Source organism: Pholcus phalangioides, unplaced genomic scaffold, assembly GCF_987345545.1.
Source record: "Pholcus phalangioides strain wild (caught in Gottingen) unplaced genomic scaffold, Ppha-v1.0 ptg000011l_1, whole genome shotgun sequence".
Lineage (NCBI taxonomy): Eukaryota > Metazoa > Arthropoda > Arachnida > Araneae > Pholcidae > Pholcus > Pholcus phalangioides.
This window is the reverse complement of record NW_028301604.1, coordinates 28980374-29007822: the sequence shown is the minus strand read 5'-3', so window position 1 is coordinate 29007822 and position 27449 is coordinate 28980374. Positions and strand designations below refer to the sequence as shown.

The 27449-nt window shown below is 35.1% G+C and overlaps 1 protein-coding gene across 4 annotated transcripts in view; it reads left to right on the top strand.

Moving 5' to 3' along the window:
• The window catches only part of Mt2 (tRNA (cytosine(38)-C(5))-methyltransferase), a 244870-nt gene that overhangs the window by 47588 nt on the left and 169833 nt on the right, over positions 1-27449 (top strand). For all 4 annotated transcript variants that reach the window (XM_089239441.1, XM_089239439.1, XM_089239442.1 and 1 more), the window contains exon 4: positions 23170-23241. In XM_089239441.1, the coding sequence (XP_089095567.1) occupies positions 23170-23241 (72 nt within the window). The remainder of the gene's footprint in view (positions 1-23169; positions 23242-27449) is intronic.

Here is a 27449-nt window from a genome sequence, read left to right as displayed (position 1 = left end):
CTCAGGTATGAGTGCCACGATTTGGAACTGCTTCTATCATGTTGGTTTTTGTTCTGAGAATGATTATATATTTCTCCAAAGAAAATTAATTAAAATACAAAGATTATTTCTCTTGAAGATTCCTCCCAAATTAAGTGCAAAGAAAGCATAAATAGCACTATGGGGGATTGTATCAACGATGAATTTGTGAGTATTGACTCTGATCTTGTAACTTCAGGACTTTTAGCTGACAACGATATTCTAGAATCAATCACCCAAAGCAAGTGCTTCATGTTTTGAAGAAATAGAATCATACACAGAAAGTTCAGATGAAGAAGTATCTGTACCCAGTGCCGGCTTAGCGCATGGGCCTACCCGGGCCTCTTGAGAAGAGGGGGCCCCACAAAAATGTAATCTGGTTGAACTTTTCAAGAATTTGTCAGGTAGGGCCTCAGAAAAACCTCTTGGCCTGGGGGCCCATAATGCCCTTGAGACGGCCCTGTCTGCACCATCTCTCCATGATGCACTAAAAACTCTAGATGTGATACGTCACTTCCTACACAGTCCGGAAAAAGCCTAACAATCACAGTGTAAACTGAATAGTGTAGAAAAATTTTTGTTTTCTCTTTGGAAAGAAAAACAAGCAAATATATACTTGATTATTTTTCATGAGGTAAATTTTTTTATACGTTTTTGATTCTAATTTGAAACAACTCTGAATTAAAATTAATGAGAATTAGCATTTTATTTAATACAATTGTTAGAGTGTATATAATTACGTACACAAAAACGATCGGACAAAAATTTAGAGTGAAACCCCGCTAACTCGACATCCTCTTAAGTCGACACGTTTGTCGATACTTTTGGGGTGTCGAGCTACCAAGAGTCTACTGTATCACATATAGTTATAAATATATATATAATTTTCAAAATGGTAGTCAGTAGAAGAGGTTTTACTGTATATGAAATTAATATTTTAATTAGGATTTTTTTTTCCAGATTTTTAAAAGGTTAAAAACTGCTGTTCACAATCATGACGAGATGGTGAAAACTGAGGAATCAGATGTCTAAAATGAATTTGAAGCAGCTACTACAGCATTATCAGAACTGGTTACAGTCACTTTGTCAAGGGAGGATTGCACTAATTTTCCAGGCCAGTTCAGTTCTGAAGTACCGAAGTCAGGTAGTTGCATCAAAGCTGAACTGAGGCGCAAAATAAAACTGCTCCAGCAAAGATTGAAATGGAGGGACAAAAACAATATCAGACCTTTTTTCGATGTTATCAACAGTGCAAAAAGTATGTGGAATTTTCCATGCAAACTGTTACATTGTTAGAAGACACTTTTGGAGATGCCCGTTTGAACTCCTAGCACATCAGCTGAGGAATAAAAAGGTGAAACAGAGTAGGAGACGATACACATCATGTATGAAAGAATTTGCACTTTATATTTTTATTCTCTTCGTTCATATAATTATTTGTGAAAAAAGTTTACCTTTCCCCACCCAGTGATGCTGAGATCATGGGTGAGCTCTACCGAATGTTACCCAGGTTTCATGAGTGAAGCTTAAAATGTTACAGCACAAGGAAGCACTCCCCTGGATTGTGCTCTAATACACTGAAGAGCCAAAAAAACTGGAAGGCCTGCCTAATATTGTGTAGGGCCCCCACGAGCCAGCAGAAGTGCCGCAACACGACGTGGCATGGACTTGACTAGTATCTGAAGTAGTGCTGGAGGTAATTGGCACCATGAATCCTGCAGGGCTGTCCATAAATCCATAGGAGTAAGAGGGGGTGGAGATCTCTTCTGAACAGCACGTTGCAAGGCATCCCAGATATGTTCAATAATGTTCATGTCTGGGAATTTAGGTGGCCAGCGGAAGTGTCTAAAGTCAGAAGAGTGTTCCTGGAGCCACTTTGTAGCAATTCTGGACGTGTGGGGTGTCGCATTGTCCTGCTGAAATTGTCCAAGTCCGTCGGAATGCACAATGGACATGAATGGGTGCAGGTGATCAGACAGGATGCTTACGTACCTGTCACCTGTCAGAGTCGTATCTAGACGTATAAGGGGTTCCATATCACGCCAACTGCACACGCCCCATACCATCACAGCGCCTCCACCAGCTTGAACAGGGATGGGTCCATGGATTCGTGAGGTTGTCTCCATACCCATACACGTCCATCAGCTCGAAGCAATTGGAACTGAGACTCGTCAGACCAGGCAACGTGTTTTCAGTCCTCAACAGTCCAATGTCGGTGTTGTCGGGCCCAGGCGAGGCGTAAAGCTTTGTGTCATGCAGTCATCAAGGGTACACGAGTGGGCCTTCGGCTCCGAAAGCCCATATCGATGATGTTTCGTTGAATGGTTCACACGCTGACACTTGTTGATGGCCCAGCATTGAAATCTGCAGCAATTTGCGAAAGGGTTGCACGTCTGTCACGTTTAATGATTCTCGTCAGTCCTCGTTGGTCCCGTTCTTGCGTTATCTTCTTCCGGCCGCAGCGATGTCGTAGATTAAATTTTTTACCGGATTCCCGATATTCACGGTACGCTCGTGAAATGGTCGTACGTGAAAATCCAAATTTCATCGCTACCTCGGAGATGCTATGTCCCATCTCTCGTGCGCCGACTATAACACCACGTTCAAACTCTGATGTAGCAATGTTTTTCTGTGGTCATGTTTCCGTATCTGTTGTACCCCTGTGTCAGGAAACTTTCTGACAAGTACAAACGGGTATTGAACTTGCAACATCCACGAACATCCTTTGGTCATCTTCCTTAATGTGTTGATTATTGCTGAACTATGTATGTAATAATTATTACAAAGTCTTAATTAGAAAAAAAGGTGTTAGTTTCTTTCATTTCTTGCATTGAAAGTTCTTTTTGAGCAATTAATTCACAGAAATATTCGCTGCTACGAATTTTCGAAAAGGAAGTCTTCACCAAAATGCAAAACATAATATTGGAAATATGTTGTTTTTTTATTTAAAAAAAATAGTTCCTCTTAAGTTTTGGAAAAAACAGCATTTTTCTTGTACGAAAGTAAGTATTAATTTTTATAAATTTTTTTAAAGATAAAGAATGCTTAGTTATTGGCCGAAAAGAAAACAGAATGTACATTAGGGTGGAATGAAAAAAAAAAAAAAAAAATTGAAATTGCCATTGTAATAAAATTTAAAATATGCCTTTATGTGAGGAAATGCCATTCCTAATTTTTTTCCCCAAAATTCAAACTTCTTGAGGTTCCTCATCGCCCCTGAAGTTTTACGCACATGTGGAATTCTGTAACATGACACAGCGGAGGAGGCTTTCCTATTCCCCTGAAAACGTGATTCGTTCAGTGGCCTCGATGTTTTTTCCTTGTTTTCAGTATTCATGTGCAATCTTACCCCTTAACTGAGAGGGTGTTTAGCAGTCAAAATGATGACCAGAAGCTTTTTTTATTGTTGTGACATTTTAGGAAATCCTAAAGAGTGGGATTCTCAGGTCTCACCTACCTATGATGATGTTAAGCTTTGTTATTTGCTGACTCAATGTAATGTGAAGGCACAACAATCAAAAAATGATCCAGCTATTGTAGACATTCTTGAAATTATCATGCCAAAGATAGAAAATATTTGGAAAACTGCTTCAATTCCTACGGTTTCTCACCAATGGATATGCAAAATTTTCAAAGACTTTTACTGTAAATACAAGAATCTTCAGAAAAATATGAAAGTAAGGAAAGATTCTCAAACTTTCAAGTTGAACTTGAAATCTGTAATTGTTCGACAAATTCGGAAATTGTTCGATATTGCAGCATACAAGTGTGATTTTAAAGACTTTAAGTGTAACCAGTTGAGAAAGGTTCCAAATTTAGAGCGAGATGATGTCTTGCAAGATCAAAGAAGTACACGCAAGATGACCATTGGTCGAGTAGATGTCCTAACAACGAAGAAATGGGAAAACAATGAACAAAAAAATTAAAATGGTATCCCATTTTGAGTCATCTCAAAAAGAAATGGCAGAAACTAGTTCATCAACCACTGAAAACTCATCTATATCCAACGATTCTGAGGAAAGTGATCTATATGAGCCAAAACACAGTTTGCCGTTGAAGTTAGCATTTCCATCTACCAGTACTGAAGCTGGTCCATCAATCGGTGCCAAAGCAAGTACTTCATTTGCTTTTGAAGTCCTACCATCATCTTAACAGATGAGAACTAAATGAACAAATATTGCTCTTGCTTTTGATAGAACTGGTGTGTCTGATCGATCAGCTGCAATTATTGCGAATACTGTGCTGGAAGATGTTGGGTTATTGACGAAAGAGAAGCCAAATATGACAATAGACCGGATGAAAATAAGGTGTGAAAGAGCATCACAGAGAGTTCTTTTGCAAGATAAAATTCCTAGAACAAAATGTGCGAGGAATATATTTTGATGGTCGAAAAGACATAACCTTAGCTAATGTCAAAGGAGGTGATTCTTTCCATAGAAGAACCATATCTGAAGAACACATAACTTTATATTGCAGGAACCCGGGTCAATTTATCTCTGTCACACAACTCCAAGAAGCAGTAGAGCAAGGGATATAAAGTTATCAATTCTAGACTCTTGAAGCAAGATTTTGATATGAAGAAATTGATGGCACTCGGATGCGATGGGACTGTTACCAATACTGGCTATAATAATAGTGTTATCATAGTGTTATAAATGGTGTTATCAAATTAATAGAGAAAAAAATAGGCCATCCTTGCAATGGCTTATTTGACTTTTTCACTTTAATGAGTTACCTCTAAGGCATCTTGTGAAGCATCTAGATCAGTGATTCCCAACGTGGGCATTAACGCCCCCTAGGGGGTGATGGAATGTTCCAGGGGGGCGGTAGAAGCTACGGGTATAACATGGGATCCTATGGGTTAGATTGTGTTGGGGGCGATGGGAGAAAAAAACTTCTCTGACCACCCAGGGAATTTATTGCTCTCATTACTTTCAGATGAGAATCTCATTTACAAAAAACTAGGAATCAAGAGAATTCTGAAAGTTAAAAAAGAGGGATTACCAGAAGCAGAAATCCTTACATTCCATGTTCCATTCAAGCCAGAATAAAATCAAGGAGTACTCGTTTGAAAAAAAAGTGGACTATTTTGCAAAAAAGTGAAATGTAATAACAGTGTGATAACAGAGGAAGCAATAGAGGCATTATGCTGACACCTATATCGTTAAACTATGTTGTTGTTTTTTTTAAAATTTGGAACATGGTTATAGTTTTGTTGCCCCCCCCCCCCAAAAAAAAAGGGTTTATTTTCATCTCCCTCTATCAATCACTATATTCGGAGTGCTTGAAAAATTCTCCTTTCAAATGCCATGACAGCTGTAATGCTGCATATTTGCTTGTCAGTTATTACTTATATATGGAACTCTTAACTTGTTATTTCTCTGGGTATATATATATTCAGTTTTGCTTTGTGTACTCAATAACGTTTAAATTAAGTGTTTTTCTTTTTTTAAAAATACTTTTTAAAAATCATCAACTTCGTTTGTTTGAAAAGATTTTTATAATGTGTACTTCCTAGATTTTGGTATAACTTCTCAAAACCTTGAAAGCATCTTTTGAATACTAAGGCAACATCAATTTCCAAAAAAAGTGAAAGAACACCCTTTTTCGTTCCAGCCTACTGTATATATAAACAGACTCATATTTCTTTTTTTGTAGTTTGTGTTTTGAAGTCATACTTGTCATGAATACAACCAGCTTTGATGCTATAGCTTTTTCAGGCCATGAGAGCCTGACTCTACTCATAATTTTCAATTTAAATTTAATGGCTGAATAAAAGTATATAAATTAACTCTTCAATGGGTAAGGCCGCTAAGAAAAACCTGCTAATTTTATCAATGAGAAATCCAGATATTTTGTATCTGATTTCTCAATGGAGCACATTTTCTCATCCTCCCTTTACTTTGCACCTGCTGAAAATCAAAAGAAAACGTAATTCATCAAAAGAAAATGTTTCATTCTACAGAGGATTTAGTGATTTCTGCTATGCCAGTTAAAGTGTTAATTCTAAGTATATATATTTGTCTGTTGATTATTCTAGATGTAGAATTTTAATATACAGGGGAATTCAGAAATAATTGTTGGATTTCAAAGTAATATATTTCAAAAAGTATTACAGATAGAGCAAGATGGATAATACCTCGTGAACAACAGAGACATTTCAAGTTTTTTTCCCTACTTGTAAGTGTTCTATGTGTCCTCCTTTAGTTACATGGCACACATATGTACCTGATATAGCATGTCAGTAGACCAGGGGGTGAACTATCTCTGCAGTCCTTAGTAACTACTAGTCCTAATGAACTACCCGTCGGAGGACTGAAGCTAAGGACCGCTTCAACTACTAGTAGTTAAGAGGTACTATGTACTACCAGTCCTTAAGGTCACGTGACGTGAAACAGTAGTTAGAGGGGGAGAAAATTTTTGGTTTCGAGAGTAACAGATCTCTAACCAATCGGGATGCCGTTTGAAGCCTACAACTACTACTAATTACTTAACAATTGTTTTTCCTCAGTGGGTTGTGGCAGCGATTTCATGTTTACAAACAAACATGTTGTAAACAAACTTTTTTTCCAGAGGGACTCGCCATACATTTTTTTGTCACCCGTGTTTTGCAATTTTTTTTACTCTAATATCGCTGGCTAGTTTAATTATTTTGTAAATGTATGAGGACGTTGCATTTTTCATCTTGCGACTTCTTTTTAGAATAAGATTCAGTATATAATAATAGTCAAAGTATTTTTCTTGTCCAAGCTCATGGACCCCACTTTTGGATGCTTGAAGAAGCGAGTATATGGGACCCCAGCTGCATATAAGTGGGTCGCATACTGATGAAATCAAAATTTGAAGAAAAAAAAATTCCTACAACAAAATGTAAGATTTTAAATTACGGTTACCGGCACTAGTTGAGCCTATGGCCGTAATGTGCCTTTTCAGGGCAGACTTTCCCTTTTTTTTGGGGGGGGGGGCTCTTCTTGAAAGTGTTATTATACAAAATAATTATAGATTTTTGGGCCCCCTATTCACCTCGGGAGCCCTACTTGAGGCCCCAGCTGAATACTATTTTTAATATTGAGTGCCACTTTTTTTTATTGACCAATTTGTTAAATGATTTTTTATTATCCTTTTTTATTCCTTTTAAATTCATTGAAACAACGAATTGCAAATTCTTTCTGGAGCAACTAAAATAATAAATTATTGATAATTTATAATTAAAAGAATTAACTGCCTTGCTGCGTAGTGTAGTTCTGTATTTTAAACTATGGGTTTCTCCTCAGTATTAAAAAATATTATCAGAACATTATTTTCTATGAATGAGCACTTACCTGTTAATGCAAGTGAATACTTCAATATTTAAAATATATATACTTCTATATTAAAGATCTTTCATCAATTTATCTGTTTCATATTTAGCTTCCAACAAATAACTTCACCTGATAACTTTCATTTGATCGTATATTTCATTTCAGTTGATTAGAAGATGAATGATTGATTGAAGTTGATTAATAGAAACATGAATTAAATAACAACTTGCACACATGATTTGTCATACAAAAACATTTTATTTCAAACATATGTTCATAGAAAGTTATCATAATCACAATTTATTTGTTGTACTTTTCTTAGAAATCGCACCTTTCAAGAATATAATTTTTTGAGATTCATTAATTTTCATTTGCATCTTCAAATGTTGATTTACCTGAAATTAGAAAGAGGAATAAAAAAACACTTTTATTATGCTTATCAATCTTTAAATGTACTGTATATATGATTTCAAATTATAACAGTCTTTAGTTGCATAAGTAGAGATATATATATATAATTCGTGCACAATAGCACTTTGTCGACTCGCCACCATTTTATCACAGTAGGATCCAAAATGCATCAACTGTGTTTTACAAGGGAGGCCTGGCATTGCACACAGATGTACTTGTTCATGTCTAGATGTATTTACCTAGGGCTTCACAAATCTTAGGAGACAAATCATACTGACACCTAAAATTTTCTATGCAGATCACAAAATATTTGGAGTTTATGTCTGCATCTTCCAATATGTGAAGATCATCACTAAGTGCTGAAAAAGTTGAATATAATTTGTTTTTACTTTGGATTATTTCTCCTAAAAATATGCTTGGCTGCCAAGAAATTTGGCCGGCGCCTAAAATGTTTTTCAATTTTTCGCGCCATGTTTCTACCCTACAATTTTGGTCAGACAGATGAAGTGAAAAAACCTATTGGCACGCAGCTTACTTTATATTTTCACTTTACTTTCAGCTTCCCTCTAAAACACATCCTTAGCAACCTCTTGTGGATCGGGGAACCCTGTTTAAATTAACATAGAAATTTTGCAGTGTTGTATGGTCTCACTAGTTAAAAAGTATGATATTATTTGTCATCAATTATATTTCTTTAATATTTCCATTCACAAAATTTGCTAATCAGTAAATATGATAATAACATTTTCAAAGAATTAATATTTCTTTTCAGTTGGCAAAGCTTCTAAAGGGTTTTTTTAATGTCCTCCCTCTCATTTATATAGCCAAGACAAGTTTTTCAACAGTATACATGTTTTTACTTGTACTGGTCAAATTTTGAGTACAGGTAGCCATTAAGAAATCTATCTTAGTTTGTTCAATTCAATTATGTCAAAAAGAGTTGTTCTTTCAATAGTATCTGAAAAAATTATGATTATAAAGAAAATTACTCATAGCAAGATATTTCTCGAGAAAAACCAATATGGTATGGACTAAAAACAATGCCACCTTTCCCCCCTACCTGCTTATTTTGGTTTTGCACATATAAAACGTGTTGCTGAAATTACAATAATTTCAGAGGGAAGTATGTTTCTGTTAATTTTTATATTGAGAAATATTCAAGTGATTTTACAGTTTACAATTTTTATGAATTTTCTCAACTTAAAATTGAATGTGTATAAAATATGTTATTTTATTCATCATGCAACATAAATGAGACACTGAAATACATTTCTTAATAAACCTGTGAATTTATGTAATACAGCCTCTCCAAAACGCTATTATGTCTGCGATCTGATATAACGCCAAAATTCTTTGGGTGGGATGGTGGCATTAAATCGGGGTTCGACTGTATTTGTTCCACTAGGGTTGTTGATACAAATGAAATCAGTGAAAATGATGCGACATAATGTTAAAATTTATGTCATTAAATCATGCATGGAAATATTTTATTTTACATGAAAATAATAACGGAAACTGTTGCTCAAAGTCAAATACAAAGAATTAAAATTACCTTTGTTTGCTCTGGGAGAATTGTTTGATAACCTTGAAAACCTTCACATAACTTCGTAGCTACCTACAGCCAAGTTCCTGGGAAACAAAATTTTTCAAGAGTTAGAAAAGTCTCACAAATGTATATACGATATATATATATATATATCAGCTGTTTACTAACAACATCGTTAAAAAATAAATGCTTGTTAAAAGTTTAAATGTTAAAAGTTTCAGGTCCATAACATCTCAAAATGTTATATTTTAAAATTCTTAAGTATTCGACATGGAAATTTTTTTTCTGTCGTTACCTATACACACAAAATCAAAAACAATTTTTGGCAAAAAATTAAATTTGAACACACACAGCAAGGCCATAATCCAAATACTGAAGTAGTAATATGTTTCAAACACTAATCTGCTTCCTTTCATTATAATGTACACTGCTCAAAACAATTAGGGGAGCAAGCAAAAAAGTGAAGAAAACCGTGCGAGACAGTCACGTATTGGCATACAATGGATAGTACACGCGTATCAATGCGCAATACAGAAAAAAGACGTAAAAAAATTTGGAATTAAGCTTTAATTCTTTGAAAATATGGAAAAAACATGAAAAGATGATTTAGGGCAACAATTTGGTTACATGTAAACGATAAAAAAAAGTACTGTTTAGACATGATGCATGAGTTTTAATAGGGCGTGTGGTCTCCTCGAACAGCTAAGACTGCTGCACTCCTGTTTGCCATGGATGCGATGAGGTGATCGATCAGACTTTGGGGAATACTGTTCCACTCCTCAAGAAGTGCAATCTGCAAGTCTCGGACAGTAACAGGCGACCTTGATCGCGCAGCAATGCGTCGTCTGGATACAGGTCAAGAGAGCACGCTTGCCATTCTATACGCTGTATTGTTTCAGCTTCAAGCATGTTCTCCACCAGACAAGCTCTATGCGGTCGGGCATTATCATCCTGGAAAACAAAGGAATCTCCAATGGCTCCAGCGTAAGGGATGACATGAGGTCGCAGTATCTCGTCTGCATACCTTCGGGCCGTCAAAGTGCCATTCCGAATGATATGCAGGTCCGTACGTCCGCCTATGCTGATTCCACCCCATACCATCCAACCAGCTCGTCTGTATTGTGACCTTTTACGAACGAATGCAGGGTTATTTCGAGTGCCCCTGTCCCTCCATACTAGAACACGTCGGGTGTCACACTCCAGACTGAATCGGGACTCGTCTGTAAACAGCACTTGGCTCCAATCATGTTGCTCCCAATCTCGATGTTCAGCAGCCCATCTTCTTCGGGCCTCACGGTGGCGTGGGGTCAACGGAATGCAGACCATTGGCCTACGTGCATAGAGCCCTCCCTCATGAAGCTGATTACGTACTGTTTGACTGGACACCCTTCGTCCTGTTGCCAAGAGCAACCGTCTTTGCAGCTGCGTAGCATTCTCTGTTCTGTTTCGATGGGCTGTTAAACGTATATACCGTTCATGAGGCGCGTGGCCGACCTTGCCCTGGTCGACGTCTAACATTTCCTGTTTCTTGGAATAGATTCCACAGCCTTGCAACAACACTTCTGGCGACTCCAACAGCGTCCGCGACACTACATTGTGTTTGCCCGGATTCCAGTCTGCCTATAACACGCCATGCCATGGATTCCGTTGTTGAGACATCCTCAAGTCACCTTGTCTCAAAAAAAAAATACTGCGCAATCGAATTTCACAGTTACGGCAGTAAAACAAACGTTTCTGCAACATCCCGATTTCTGCCCTTATCTCCTTTTTCTGGTTTTTGACGTCATGAACTTTGATTTGCATATGAAGTTTTCTTCTTCCGTTTCCTGCTAGGCTTTAAATTATGGATGATTCATTTTATGTTACTTATCGGTATACATCTTTGCGTAATTTTGTTAAAATCATGTGCTTCCCTAATTGTTTTGAGCAGTGTATATACCTCAACACTAAAAACTGTGCCTGAAATTAAAACTTTGTTTTTTAGTCCCATTGTACGAATTTCATTTTTTATATCAACAAAACAATATAATAAATATTCTTCATCTCAGAACGAGTTACAGAGTGCAATTTTTAAAGTAGTAGCACATGATTTTTTTCTGAAAATTTAACTTTCACTAAGTATTACAATATTGTTCATTTGAACAGTTCGAAATATCAAATCTATATTTTAATCTTTTACACTAAATTTAGTGCATGAGTTTTACAAAATTTAATATTTAACATTACTGCCAATTTTTACCATGCTTTATTTCAATTTCACCATTACTCATCAGAAAAAAATAATTACAATTTTTTTCATTTAGGTGCTATAATTTATTATCAATGAATTGTAGCTTATTAGTTACATTGTGCATTGAAGGGAGGTTGATCTAAAACACAAATTTTCAATTTCCTTATTCATAAGCGATTATTTATAGCATAGTCATCCAAGCACAATTTTTATTGTGCCAACAATATTCAAATTATTTATTTACGCATCTGCTCAATTTATTTAGACATAATTTTTCATTAAAAAAAATTAATGTAGCAAAAAAAAATAGAATGTAAAATTTCAATTTGACATTATCGTAATTGAAGATTCATGTTTCATTTGCCATGTAAATATTTTCAATACAACCCAAAATATACATGGGCTATTTGATATTTTTCAGCATTACCAAGTGGGATCCACTGCCCTATTGATTGCGTGACATTATGTCCATTTATATTTTTAAATAACGCATTTACCGAGCAAAAAAATATTAATAATATCTCTAACACTTTTCTTATGTAGTTCGATAGCAATAAAATAATTCTTACCTTAGTAATGAACATGCTAGCACTTCGTCGTGGCTTTGATCGCCGATGTCAACATACACGTATAACACAGGTTTTGGAGGATATAACAATGAATCACTTCAACTTTGATGACTCCGAAGATATAATCCAAGTTTTATCTGTCATTATTATCGTAAAAAAATTTTTAATTCGAAAAAAAAACAACATATTTCATCGCTAAATATCACAGCGAGAGCTCGCGGCCAGAGGCGAAATTTTCTCTTTTTCAAGATGGCCACCGTAACTACTTTTCTTGCTGCTTTAGGACTGGTGCTAGGCAGTCCTTAGCAGCGGTCCTGATTAACTACTAAAAAAAAGTCCTTAGCTTAGGGATAGTACCGAAAAGTCGAACTACTGGCCAGCTAAGGACAAATCGGCGCTTAACTACTTTTTTTCGGCTAAGGACCGCATAGATAGTTCACCCCCAGGGGGTGAAACTGGTTGGTAAAAAAAACCAAAAAAACCGGGTTAAATAGCATTAACATTAAAAGCAATAAAATTTCTAAAAAATCATTCAAACTTCTAATAATTGATTAAAATAAAATTATTATTATTATTATTTATTCAATATTGCTTGGTCGAGGCCTATTGAAGAGGATGCGGAAGTTCTGTATGATGAAAATGATGGTTGATGGTACATAAAAATTTGGAAATCGTAGTACAATCTACAATATTTGACGGTAGGTTGTTCCAGTCGATAATAGTTCTTGGGAAGAGGCTGAATTTGTGGCAATCTGAAGAGGCAAAGATGGGCTGTAATTTTTGAGAGTGATTGAGTCTAACAGAGAAATGAGAGGGTTTGATTAGAATGTTGAAAGCGTCAATATTAAAAAATCCATGGAAGATTTTGAAAAAGAAAAGTTAAACGAGAAATAAGTCTAAGGGAGGAGAGCGGTTGGATATTGAGTTGACGTTTGAGTTCCGATATGGAGACAGATTAAGACCAACAGTTAAAAATGAAGTGACTGGACTTATTTTGGATAGATTCTAATTTGTCTATGTTGGTTTGGGTCCCAGGCTTCACAGGCATAAGAGAGAACAAGGACGATATATGTTTGGTAGCACAAGTGACAGACATGACTGGTGTACGAAGGTTTTAACAACTGGATGTTGCGAAGATATATTTTGGAAAGAGAGAAAATTCAACTGCCCCTGTGGGAAATTCCTTGTGTAAGTCGCCATCTGGTGGCAGCGTCAGCAGTTGTGAGCTTGGCCTGAGTCTGGTCCGGCCCCTTTCAGTGTACACGAGCTCCGAGGGAAGATTGAGAGATTCGGTGCCTCTGTAGTGGTCTAGGGCGTTCACCCGGAAAGTGAAAGGACGTGGGTTCGATTCCCCGCAGGGGCAGTTGAATTTTCTCTATTTCCAAAATATATCTTCGCAACATCCAGTTGTTAAAACCTTCGTATGATAGCGGAGAGTGACGTCATCCTTGTGTATGACTGGTGTAGTTTTTCAGATTACGACGAAGGAGAAAGAGTTTTTGGAGACATTTATTAAAAATATAATCGTGACAATTCTAGCGCAGATCGGAGGAGATTATTATGCCCAGGTATTTATAATGGGAAACCTCAGAGATCAAGGAACTGTTTATCGAGTAAGAAAAATCATGAGGAATTCTTTTACGGGTAACTTTCATAATAACAGTTTTTGAGGAGTTGAGGAGCAAATTCCAGGTTGAGCACCATTCGGAAATTATGTCAAGGTTGTGTTGGAGAGCTTTTTGGTCAGAATGATTGGACACTGTTTTGTAGATGACACAATGTTTATTAATGTAAGTAACACTATTCCCATATTAATTAATCTACAAATATTTCTTACATTTTAACAAAAATCCACTTTTGCAATTTAGTTATTTTTTTGCTTAACTCAATGTTCTGTTTGAAAATTCTTAATGTTATTATTAACCATATAATATGAAGGTTTTTCTCCAGTTACTTTCAGTATGCTTAATTAGGAAACTATTTTGCAAAAACTGTGATAAAATTAGGTGAATATAATGTATTTAATGAAGCACAAATAATGCAGATTAATTAGCGATGACTTACGATATACAAGGTGATAACTAAAGTTCTGATTTCAAAACACTTTAAAAAAATCATTATCAGAAGGACTTCAAAATTTACATGAATATTTCTGAAGCAGTGGAATTTTAAATGCAAAGGGGAAAAAAAATATTTAAAAATGTAAAATTAACGACACTGTACTCATCCAACACGTGGAAAATTTGCTTGCAGAATGGAAATGAAAGCCAGTCAGGGCAAAATGATAACTAAATTAATATTGCACGATTTCATAATTCATGGAAACATTACAAAAATGAAGTAATTGAATAAATAAAACTACAACTCAAATGTTAAATATGTTGTCCACTGTGTTCTGGCTATGAGGTGAGAGCACAAAAATGCTTGTTCAACAACAGATCAGAGTATGCCATGGTCATGATGTGGATGTGCTTGCAATTCACCAGAATTTGCAATTCGACCACTGTTCATAACATTCTGAGGTATCCCCAAAGCCAAAAATTGCAAGGGTTATAGTAGCGTTTAAGTGTCGTGTCATCCTGTAATTGTCAAAATGGTTCTTCAGCAGCTGTTTTGCTGGTGTTGCAATGTGCATCTTGATAAAATTTGTGCTATCCACATACTGATGTTCTTGAAGTGCAGAAATGTGATGTGGTTACACAAAATGGTATTATCCTGCTGGCCAAGTACAGCATCATCTACTTGCATATTTTGCACTTTTTTTCTTTTGCCAAAGAAATTTTCATTGCTTCAGGTGTATCCATGCAAATTTTCAAGTCATTCTGACCTGTAGTTCTTTATTGTATAGTTTTGGAATCGAAACTTCAAATCATAATCACCCTGTGTATAGCTGATTATTTTTCGTAAATCTGTTACTACTATACAGTAGAACCTTCATTAACTGGGATTAAGGGTGAAAGTATAAAAAAAACAACTATTGAATATTAAGACAGAGACATACAGTAGGAGATATGCTACTTCTTATGGGAAAGAAAATGGAAATGTATGTGAGGTAATGTAACTACTAGTGCATTAGTCTTTGTCCTTTAAGGACAGCTGGTGTCTTCATTGGATTATAGGACCACCTGCCCCTAGCATGATGGTGTCACTACTGTTGCTGCTTCTTTGTGAAGGAAAAAAAAAATAACCCTGTGAATAAAAAAAAAAAACACTACATCTAGATGTGTAATGCAATCCTTATTCATGAATTTGCTAAATATCATTAGAATGTAGCCAAAAGTTAGAAAATGTGGTAAGAATGAGAAATTTTGGCTTCTGTATATCACTTTAAATAACTAAGATACTTTATATGAAAAAAATTTATACATTATGAGACTTTTTGAAAAAAACCACTTATACCACCAGAATATCCCCAAGAATATAAAACGTGGTAAGAATGAAAAATTTTGACTAATAATGAAACAATACGATATTTTTCAAGGAAAAAAATTATATTTAGGCCACTTTTATTTGATTTTTGGAAAAAAAAAACACTTTGTTAAAACCAAGGTTTAAACTGAACAACCCTGCAGTAGACTATTGATGTTCATTCTTGAGCTTATTCAAAATGGCTGGCTGTGGAACCACGTGCACAGCATCTTTAATGAAATCCCAACGGAAAAAGTCACAAACAGTAAAAGATCAGGAGATCTTGAAGGCTTATATAAGACAGCGACTGTGCTCCGTATTTTCTTTGGTACACTCGTTGCATTGAAACAAGCAATGAAGATGTCACATATTCCAAAACACAAAACCCTTTTGAAATATTGAATGTGTGGAAATAAAAATTCAAACTTTGCTTTTTCATGCCCTGTTTACTATTAAATGGTACAATTTATATGTTTCAAGTTGTATTTTTTTTAAACACGATGATTACTTTTGAATCACCCTCTATTATATCAACTTCCTAGTTCAAAAAGACAACTTGAAATTCTATGTTTTGAGATATCTGCATTTTAAAGATTCACTTTGTATGGAACTGAATGGGAATCAACTCGGATTCAACTACATTAGGGAGTGTCTAAGCAGAGTTGGGAGTTGTTCCGGTTTTGCAATATGTGTAGAGCCAATTTACACCATTCTTATGGTGCGCATAATTCAAAAATGCAATGTTCGGAGTTGTTGCCTTTTTGAACTGGGCTTTCGATATGTATATGTTGAATAGCTCAATTACTTTATGTTGCTAGCGATTAAAATTGATTTCTTGTGAAATGTTTTTATTTTGGGAATTCACTATACATTTACTACCTAGAATGCTCTGAAGTTTTGTATAAAAAAAAAAAATCAGTAAGTGCCAGACATGTTTTGTACACTTTTTTTGGAAATGACTTGGGGTTATACAAGGTGTCTAAAAACTTGGTGTGTAAACTTTGAGAGGAAGGTAGAGAACATCAATATAAAACATATTTACATAGGAAAGCATGACCATTTATGGCCATGCTTTCCTGTGTTTTGCTCGCATTTTCTTTTGTTCCATTGACTTCATTAATTCAGATTCAGCTGTGAAAAGCAGTTTCTGAATCGGGCCATTGTGTGAAGAATACCTTTTTTGAAAATAAACCTTCCTTTAAGCTTGGATTGGTGTTTAACCCCTGTCTATGCATATGGCTATTAGAGAGGTTTCACTGAATTACCTGCAATACCATACTTTAATGTGTTCTCAGCTAAATATTATACATAAAAGTTAGATTTATTTTCCAACTCTTAATTTCCTTAGCCAATTTTTTTTTGTCTTTATTTAACACTAGAACAGCCAACATTTCAGTTACCCTAGAACAGCTGCTGGTGTCATTTTGACACCGGGTATAAGAGTGACATAAATTTCAAGTTTGAAGCACACTAATTCTATTATTTAAATAACTTTTTAAAAAAAAATTATTTATGAAACAAAATTATTATGACCATCGATAGATGATTTGCAAATATGGAATTTCAGAAAAAAGATGAATCTTTTCTTTGAAAAATACTTTAAAACTTTTAAAATTATAATATACATAGATTATCTGGATGGATAGGGGGAAAAGGATGAAAACTATTAATAATCAAATAGTTTTCGCTAGTAGTACGGTATGTTAAAAAGATTACATGACATTGACAAATAAATTTATTAATTACATTCATACCTATTTGTAATCCACACAATAGTGGACAATCTTACTGCTACATCTTCCACAAACGATCTTTTTAAAAGAATTACAGGCTTTATTTGTCACAAGTTGAATAAAGCTATATAAGGTTTGTAACATTGTGGTCAAGAATGGTTTTTCAAGATTCACAGTGCTTTAGAAAAATTGAAGTTTAAAAAATTGAATTAGTGTAATTGTGTATACAACTTGTAGTGGCAAAATAGTATTATTACTTTATTTGGATGATATTGTTTTTGGTAAAAGCAATCGTGATATTGAAGAGACTTTATCTAAATTGACAAATGACATTGACAAATAAATTTGTTAATTACATTCATACCTATTTTAATCTACACAATAGTGGACAATCTTACTGCTATATCTTCCACAAATGATCTTTTTACAAGAATTACAGGCTTTATTTGTCACATTTCCTTTGCATTTTTTTCACCTCACATTTTCTGAGTTTTGGGAAAGGCTCCAAGATTAGTTTAGGCTGAGAATTTTAACTTCACTGGGTTTTTTTTTCTGTTCAATGTAACTTGAGCGCAGTTCATTTGCCAGATTCTGCAAGTAAATATTTCCTTGAAATTTGTTGTCTATAATCCAAGAATTTATGGTGGCAATGTCTTAAAATACTAAAAAATTTATGTACAGGCCATCGTCTGGAACCAGCTTTGAATGAGTATTTTCATGCCATTTGATCGAAAATGTCTACACATTTAGTTTCGTTGTAAAACTGGACAATTTCAATGGTCTTTTTTTCATTATTGTTGACAAAAACACTTGTGTGCAAAGTACTCTATATAAGTATTTTATTTATTTATTTTTGCTTTTTTGCCCTTGGTAAACTGTCAGTGTAGTGCCTATGCTTGTGTGTGTTTGAGTACTTTTGTTAAAAAAAGGCTTATCTTGAACTGCGTAAAAGAGCAGCGCGTCTTGCTGGGAAATAATTGTTTGTCAATGTATATATTCTCTCCAGGCTTATAATTTCTACTACATTTTTCGACAAATCTGCTCCAAACTTCAGAAATCATTGCAAAGTTATTTTGTTGAAGCTGTTGAGATTGTGTCAGTTTTATATCAAACCTTAAAAACAAAGAAATTTCTCAATCTATTTCCACTAAGTTTCTTCGCAAAAGTTCAAGTCCCTTGAGGTGGACCAAAGAGATTGTAATTTGATGTTTTTAGCATCATTTACTCAACGAGCATATAGTATAGAAAAGAAAGCACACAGTTCATCAGCAGATAAAGACAAATTTTCATCTTGAAGAATCCGTCTTGCTTCAGTTTCTGTACATTTCTTTATGTGATCTAATATAAATTGATCAATAAAAAGTAGCCATGAACTCATGACAGACTCAGAGATATTTCGCTTAGCATAACTTGCCAGACCACTTTTTCCCCGTAAAATATTTCTTACAAGACATCTACTACTCAAATTCAAATCCACATCAACTTCTTTCCACTCAGTTCCATCACAAGATACATATAAATCTGACTTACTTGGGACATTATCAATATAGATATAACTTTTGTCGGATTCATTGGTTTGGAAAATACTTCACTATCAGAATCTATATCGGAGGTAGATAATTCACCACCATCAGATTCATTTTCAGATCAATCTCTCAGCAAATGTGCAATTTCTTTTGTGCTGCAATTTTGCAAGACTCAGAAACAACTCTAATTTGTGACAAATGCAACGAGGGAGGTAAAGAAATACCATGTTAGAACAGCCAATAAAAGAAAGAACAGTTCATCTATGACAAAACTATATAGGGAGCAATGGGTGTGACAGACAAGTTTCAACAAGACAAGGTCGACCAAAAGTCATACAATGAAAGCTAAAAATGCACGCAAACAGAATGCATTCCAAATTCTCTGGTGTCGAAGTGACACTATTGGACATTCTAGGTAAATCGGTTGTAAAACTTCTCAATATTTAATAATTGATTTGAAAATTTTTGCTTCGTAGGGAAAATGATTAAAAGTCACAAGAAATTTTTCAATTCAGAAAAGAAATGATGCAAAGCGAGTGCAATAAAAAATGCTCTGGTGTTAAAATGTTCTCAAGAAAGCAGGTTTCAGAGAACAGGGTTGTTTTTTTTTGTTTTGAAATATAGCCACCCATCAGAGATGGCTTGACCTTTTTAGAAAAATGCATGGAGTTCCCCACAGGGTTGTTTGGTTTAAACCACGTTGGTTTTAACGAAGTGGTTTTGAAAAAACCGGTTGGGTTTTTTTCAAAAAATCAAATAAAAGTGGCCAACATTTTTTTCCCTTGAAGAATATCATATTGGTTCATTAGCCAAAATAGTTTGTTCTTACCACATTTTCTATTCTTCAGGTACATTCTGATAGTATATCTTTAAATGGTATAAAATGATATAAGTGGATTTTTTCAAAAATCTTATAAAAGTGGCCTGAATATATAAAAAGTAGCTTAGTTACTCAAAGTTATAAACTGTATCAAAATTTCTCATTCTTACTACATTTTCTAACTTTGGGCTATATTCTGATGCTCTATCTTAAGCAAATTCATGAATGAGGATTGCATCATACATCTAAATATAAGGGGTGATCAAATGAAAAGGTACGAAACGACACGGTGGGTACAAATGTAGACTTTATTCAAAATATACACCATAGGCCTGAGCACAATGATCCCACTGATGAACAAGCCGCAGGATTCCTTGTTCCCAGAATTCCTGTGGCCGTGACGAGACCCAGTCCTTCACAGCGTCCTTGAGTACGTCGTCCGAGTTGAAGCGCTTCCCTTTCAGGTGTTTCTTCAGTGGACCAAACACATGGAAATCGCAGGGCGACATGTCCGGACTGTAGAGCGGATGGTCCAATGGCTCCCACTTGAACTTGGCCAGTTCCATGTGTGTGACTTTGGAGACGTGTGGACGCGCGTTATCATGGAGCAGAACCACACCCTTCGTGAGCAGCCCCAGTCTTTTGTTCTTGATGGACCTGCATAGGCGTCGGAGTGTCTCACAGTACACATCGAAGTTAATGGTTTTTCTGTGCTTGAGGAATTCCACAAGTAGCGGACCTTGAACGTCAAAAAAGACGGTGAGCAACACCTTGCCTGCTGACGGCACGGCTTTGAACTTTTTAGGGGGAGGTGACGACGCATGCTTCCACTGCATGCTGTCCCGCTTTGTCTCTGGCTCGTAGTGATGGCACCAGGTCTTATCACCTGTGACGATCCGCTCCATGAAAGCGGGGTCTTCCTGATACCGAAACAGATGTTGCAGTGCTAGCCCCATCCGCAGTTCCTTTTGCAGGTCGGTGAGCTGCTTCGGAACCCAAGTGGCACACACCTTCCTATATCGTAACCTGTCGTGAACAATTGTCCACACGGTTCCATAGCTGACATCCACCTTCACCGCCAACATTCGCAATGTGACACGCCGATCACTTCTCACTAGGTCGTCCACCTTGTCGATGAGATCGCTCGTGATGACAGTGTTTGCCTGGCCTGGTCTCGGGTCATCACCCACACTCTCACGGTCTGCACGAAAATGGGCACTTCATTTTCTGACAGACTTGTCAGAGACTTGCAACACGAACGCCATCTTGTCCTCATACGGACTGCCGCATCATTTGGACGCCGCTTTTGATAAGAGCCTCTGCTCTCTCCTGTGCATGCGGGCGCCCGCGCATGCTCCGATCCCAGTCAGAGACTCCAATCGCATCCCGAGATGTCTCGCTACGTTCTCCCATGGCGGAATATGCAATATTTAACTGTTACGTTTTTACGTCGTTTCGTACCTTTTCATTTGATCACCCCTTGTATATGGTGGTGGTGTATTATCTCAGTGGCGTTTGTTTCTTTCCTTCACAAAGAAGCAGCTACACTAGTGACTTCACTATCATGCTAAGGGCAGGTGGTCTTATAATTCAAAAAAACACCAGCTGCCCCTAAAAGACAAAAACCAGTGTACTAGTAGTTACATTGCCTCACAGACATTTTCATTTTATTTTCGTAAGAAGCAACACATCTCATACTGTGTATATCACCACCAGGTTTAATATTCAATAGTTTTTTTATACTTTTACAATTATCCCCAGTTAATAAAGGCTCTAATGTACAGTAATAAGGGATTTACAAAAAATAATCGGCTATAACGGGGTAATTATAATTAAAATTCTGATTCTTAAACTAGGCAATAAGGACCACTGGTCAGAATGTTTAAATATTTGCATGGAAACTCCTAAAGCAATGGAATTTTCTTTGGCGAAAAAAAAAATATATATACAGACATATATAAATATACAAGTAGATGATGCTGTACTTCGACAGCGGTATAATCTATTTTGTGGAACCACATCATTTCAGCACTTAACGGCATCAATGTGTGGATAGCAGGGACGGACAAATTCCAGGTTGCCATGGCGACTAAAAAATCAGTTTTGTCTCCTAAAATTTTATATGCATCATTGCTAAAATGAAGTGTAAGTAAGACGCAATTTTTTTTGATTTCGTAATGATGTCTCCTTCCAATATGGGAATGGGTTATAAAGTCCCGGAAAAGTAAAAAAAAACATTAATTAGGACTGCTTCCCTCCTATGAAAAAACATACTTCACTCCTAGAAAATTTGGCTAGTTTTTTTTCATTTGTCCAGCCCTGGGAGATAGCACAACTTTTATCAAGATGCACATTGCAACACCAGCAAAACAGCTGCTGAAGAACCATTTTGACAATTACAGGATGACACAACACTTGAACGCTACTATAACCCTTGCAATTTTTGGCTTTGTGGATACCTCAACATGTTATGTGCAGTGGTTAGATTGCAAACTTTGTTGAATTGAAAGCACATCCACATCATTAGCATGACATACTCTGATCTGTGTGTTGTTGAACAAGCCTTTTTGTGCTTTCACCTCACAGTCAGAACACGGTGGACAACATATTTAATATTTCTCAGTAATTCTATATTATATTATAATTCTACATTCTATATATAAGTTGCAGTTGTTTGTTTAAATGACTTCATTTTTGTGAAAATAAATTATGAAATGGTGCGATGTTAATTAAGTGATAGAAAATTATAATTTTCATAATTTCCATAAATTATGAAATGGTGCAATGTTAATTAAGTGATGGAAATTTATAATTTTGCCCTGTCTGGCTATTGTTTCCATTCTTTGAGCCAATTTCGCACGTCTTCGATGAGTACAGTGTCTTCTATTTTACATTTTAACATATTTTTTCCCATTTAACATACAAAATTTCATTGCTTCAAGAATATTCATGCAAATTTTCATGTCATTCTGACCAGTGGTTTTATTTTAGAGTGTTTTGAACTCAGAACTTTAGTTATATATAATCGCCCTGTATATCATAAATCATCACTAATTAATCTGTTTTAATTATGCTGCATTAAACACATTTTATTTACCTAGTTTTTATCACAGTTTTTGCAAAATAGCCTTCATAATTAAGCATACTGAAAGTAACGGGAGAAAACATCTTTATTATAGGCTTAATAAAATTAAGAATTTTTAAACTCTAAATAATTCCTCGAGTTAAACTATAAAATAATTAAATGCAAAAGTTGGTTTTTATTAAAATGTAAAATATTTATAGATTAATTAATATGGTAATAGTGTTAATTACATTAATAAAGTATTTAATTACTTAAAATAATTAATTAAATTTATTATCATGACTTACCTTAATTTAAATGATTTACCAGAAATTTTATTGTTTTCAATGTAAATGATATAAAAACCAAAAAAAACATTTTTTTGTTTTTTTTAACGGTATTTTTACCAACCCTGATTCTCCAAAATAACAGCCCTTCAATTGTTCAAGAATAATTTTTCTGCAATTTTTATTTCAATTTTATGTGTTCATTTGAGAGAGAGAGGTTTGTTTTTAACATTTTTAAAACACAATTTTTTTGCAGGTCAGGCCTTAAATTAGATATTAAAGATGCAAGAAGTCAGTCCTTCCTTCATCTACTTGATGTTTTTAAAACGTGAGTAAGATAACTAATGAAATATATTTAAATTTTTTTTCTAAACCGACCATATATGACTTAAGTAGAGTTGCCAACTGCTACAGATTGTCTGTAGTTTCTATGAATTACCAACTCAACTACAGATCTACAGGAAATATTCTCTAATTTAAAAAAAAATCAGATCTTTCAAGTTTCTGACAGTATTTTATTCATTTGAAATCATGGTTATCTTTAGCTACTAAATATGGCTTAACAAGAAATTTGTGTATGTGTGTGTGACAGAATAGAAAAGTTTGAGAGAAGACATTTTATGAGATGGCAAAAGGGTCAATGATCAAATTGACATATTAACAGTGTTGCTTTTGGCAACATTTGGGCCTAATTTAAAGAAATACAGTGAAGAGCTTATGATTCATGCTGGCAACAGAGTATGATGATAGAGCAAAAAATAAGAAGCATGTAATATCAAGACATGGGAAAATATAAGGAATTTGTGAAATTTGTCCTGCAAAGGGAACTGGTAGTTTTTGTATTAGTCCCTACCGCTAGTAAGGGCAATACTGGATCTGCAATGATAACACCAACCCATTTCAAGAATGATTCAAAAAAGGAACCCTAATGGTTAAGTAAAAGCAAATTTTGTGTTTGATAACAAGTTCTCATTTTTATCGTGATAGAGGCCTAGTGTATTGCCACCAATGCAGGGAAAACTATTAATTCATTGAAGGGAAATGACAGAAAAGTGATTCAGAATAGCAACCTTATGATGATTTGGTCACTCATAAACAACATTATCTCAAATTTTTATTTCACCTGTGATTATTTGTTCTGTCTGTAGTAAGGCAATCTATAATAAGCAGCACCAATAGTGTATTTAGTGAGATTTGTGTGTGCAGATGCATTTTCACCTTGCGTGCCCACCTGTTTTAACCCTGCTGTACTGTTTGAATTTATCCTATGCTCTTATAATGTTCAGGTCAATATGACCCAACATGTTTATTTTCACTTGAATGCTTGTCTATTATTGAAAAATCCAAAGAACTCCAGACCATTGAAACAATTATACATAAATCAAACATTTTTTAATTGTCATTAAAATTTTACTTCCAGTTACGTTAGTTAATTAAAATGATAGAGATAGCTCTTTTTGTGTAGATAATAAAAATGTCCTATGAACTACTCCTGTAACTCCATTATAATAATGGAGTAACAGGAGTAGTTCATAGGACATTTTTAGAGCTATCTACTGTATACTTTATGCAGTTTGCCGTTGGTGCCCACAGGAGTCCTGATACTGAGAAAACATTGTATTAACAGGATCTATGGTTGGCAGAAATCCATATATATGGCCCAAAAATCTCTATGCAGGGAATGGTTGTATTGAATATTCATGAATTATTCAAGCACTCAACTCTACTTATTCAGGGACTACTTGCAATTTCACAAAGTTTCTTAAGGAAGGAATCTTAAGTAGTCTGAGTTCCTAGGTTCTAGTTCTTAAAAAAAGCATGAGCATATATACCCTTTCAGATCCAGTACTCACAAATGGGGGGGGGGGGGTTGTTTTTTCACTGTATATAGATGTTTTTTTAACTTCAGTGTGTTCCACCCTCACTTCAATGATAACATAAACATAACCCTTGAAGACACGGCTGAACTCCCTAAGGTGAAAAAAATATCTAAAGTGAGAAATTTGTGCTTACAGGTTCTGAAAAAGGGTCTGTGTGCATATATATACAGGGAGCCATTGGCTTACACGAAAGGGGGGGTTGGGGTTCTAACCCCCCTTGAGCCAAGATTATAGTGTTATTTTGCAGGAAAAACGTAAACCCCCCAAAAGGAAAAAAATCTGAAAACCCCCCTCAAGAAATTTCTGCATACGCCTATGCAGGGAGCATTGGTAACAGGGCGTATGGCATTTTACTGGTAAGCCGTTGATCCTAGAGGTATACTTCCAATTAAAAAATGTATTCAAATAACGTGTAGTACTCAGAAATGTCATTCATGTTGCAAGAGGTTGTATAGTAATTAAAATAAAGATGTTAACTTTTCATAGTGACACCCTGTGCTCAAAAAACCGAATTACAAAGTTGTTGCTCAGTCTCTCCTGGTGCCAACTAAAAAAATTCCACGTTTGTAAGTGTAATAGTCACTGAGATAATGAAATTCGAAAACCAGACAAAAGTTGGTAAAAAACATTAAAACATTGTAAACGGTTTACCCATATGCATTTAATGCTGTTTTTCACAACTTTCCTCCATTTTTTTAATTCAAATATGTCAGCGAATATTACACTTAGAAACGTGGAACTTTTTCAGTTGGCATCAGGAGAGACAGAACAAAAACTTTTTAACTGGGTTCTTGAGCACAGGGTGTCTGTATAAACAAGCATTTTTATTTTAATAACTATAGACTCCCTTGCAACATGAATTATACATCTGAGTACTAGATGTTATTTGGATGCTTTTCCTAATTGGATGTATGTCTTTAGTACCAATGGTTTGTCAGTAAAATGCCACATGCCCTGTTATCTTTGCACCCTGTATATTAATTTTATATTTATCTAAATACAGTCAAGTGTTCATACTTTGGACAATTTTGAACTTTGTACTGAAAAAATCTCCCCTCAATGAAACGTTAAAATTCCCAGCTTTCCTCTTTTATTAGAATTTGAATATCTCGGTGAATATTGTACTTAGAAACATGGAATTCTTTAGTTAGCATCTGGAGAGACAGGGCAACACCTTTGTAATTGGGTTCTTGAGCAGGATGGGGGAGTTAGTATTTCTATTTCCATAACTATACATCCCCTTGCAACAATAATGATATATCTGTGTACTGCACGTTATTTGGATACAGTTCGCCAGTAGAATGCCATCAAAAGCATTTTTTGAATTCAAATATCTCAATGAATATTTCATTTCGAAAGATTTTTTTTTTTTTTTGCATCAGAAGAGGCAGGGCAACAATTTTCTGATTGGGTTTCGGGTACACGATCACTGGACTGTATAAAAATTTTACATTTTTATTTAAATAACTATACGCATCCCCTTGCAACATGAATAACATATCTTAGTACTGCACATTATTTGAATACTTTTTCTAATTGAGTACTACACATTATTGGATACATTTTCTAATAATCTCTGGGATCGATGGTTTGCCAGTAAAATACCATAATCCCTGTTATCTATACACCCTGTACATACCAGGGTGGTAATTATTGACCGCCCAATAATTACACACGTAAATCCTTGTGGAAAACTAATATGGAAAAATTCTTTCACTTTTTTATTTGACAAAAAATGAATAAGTTGTAGCACTTTGAAAATTGAGGAGTTATGACGTCACTTCATAATCATGCCAAATTCACAGAATATACACCAGACGTTCAACTTGACATTTTTGAACGTATTAATATGTTACTATCCCAAAGAGAAAATTGAGAAAGCAGAAACCAGTTCTTCCCATGTGTATGTTGCATTTCTGAAATTTTTATGTGATTATATCAGGTTGCAGATTTGAGTTCATCCCCATGAGATTAAAAAAATAAAAAATAACTGCCTCAAAAATTCTGAAATTTCGCAGAAATATTTACTCACCATGTGTGTTAGTAAAATAAACTTCAAATCTAGAAATTTACCCATGGGAAGTATTTCTTAAAAAATGTTGAATTTTTTTTCATATTTTTGAAATTTATACATTTTTTTAGAAATTCATAAAATTCTAATGAATGATGAGATATCAAAGTTCAAGATTCATTTTACTAAGACGTGTGAATATTCCTACAAAATTTCAGAATTTTTGGTGCAGTAGTTTGTGGATATTCGTTTTATTAAACAATATTACATAATTAATTCAATACTAAAATACAAAATGGTGATGTTCTTGGAGAACGGGATTGTGTGTCCGCTCTGGTTGTTGACAAGGAGGTTATAATCCCCTGGAGGTGACATCAGGCATGAAAATTGAAGCTGTTGTGGCAACCCTAAGGGCTGACAAAGTAAGCCAGGAAAACCGCTCTTTTCGCCTATACTTAACATGTGTTTTGCCAGATCAAATTCTTTTAAAATATTAATAACTAAATAAATTTAAGCACCATGACTGTTTAATGCGTCTTCAGGTAATCTACATGATCCAATAATGGGGAAAAATAAAACTTTATCCTTGTATAAGGGGTTTTTATATTTTTAATTTATTTTTGAAAGGGGAAGATCATTTCTCAC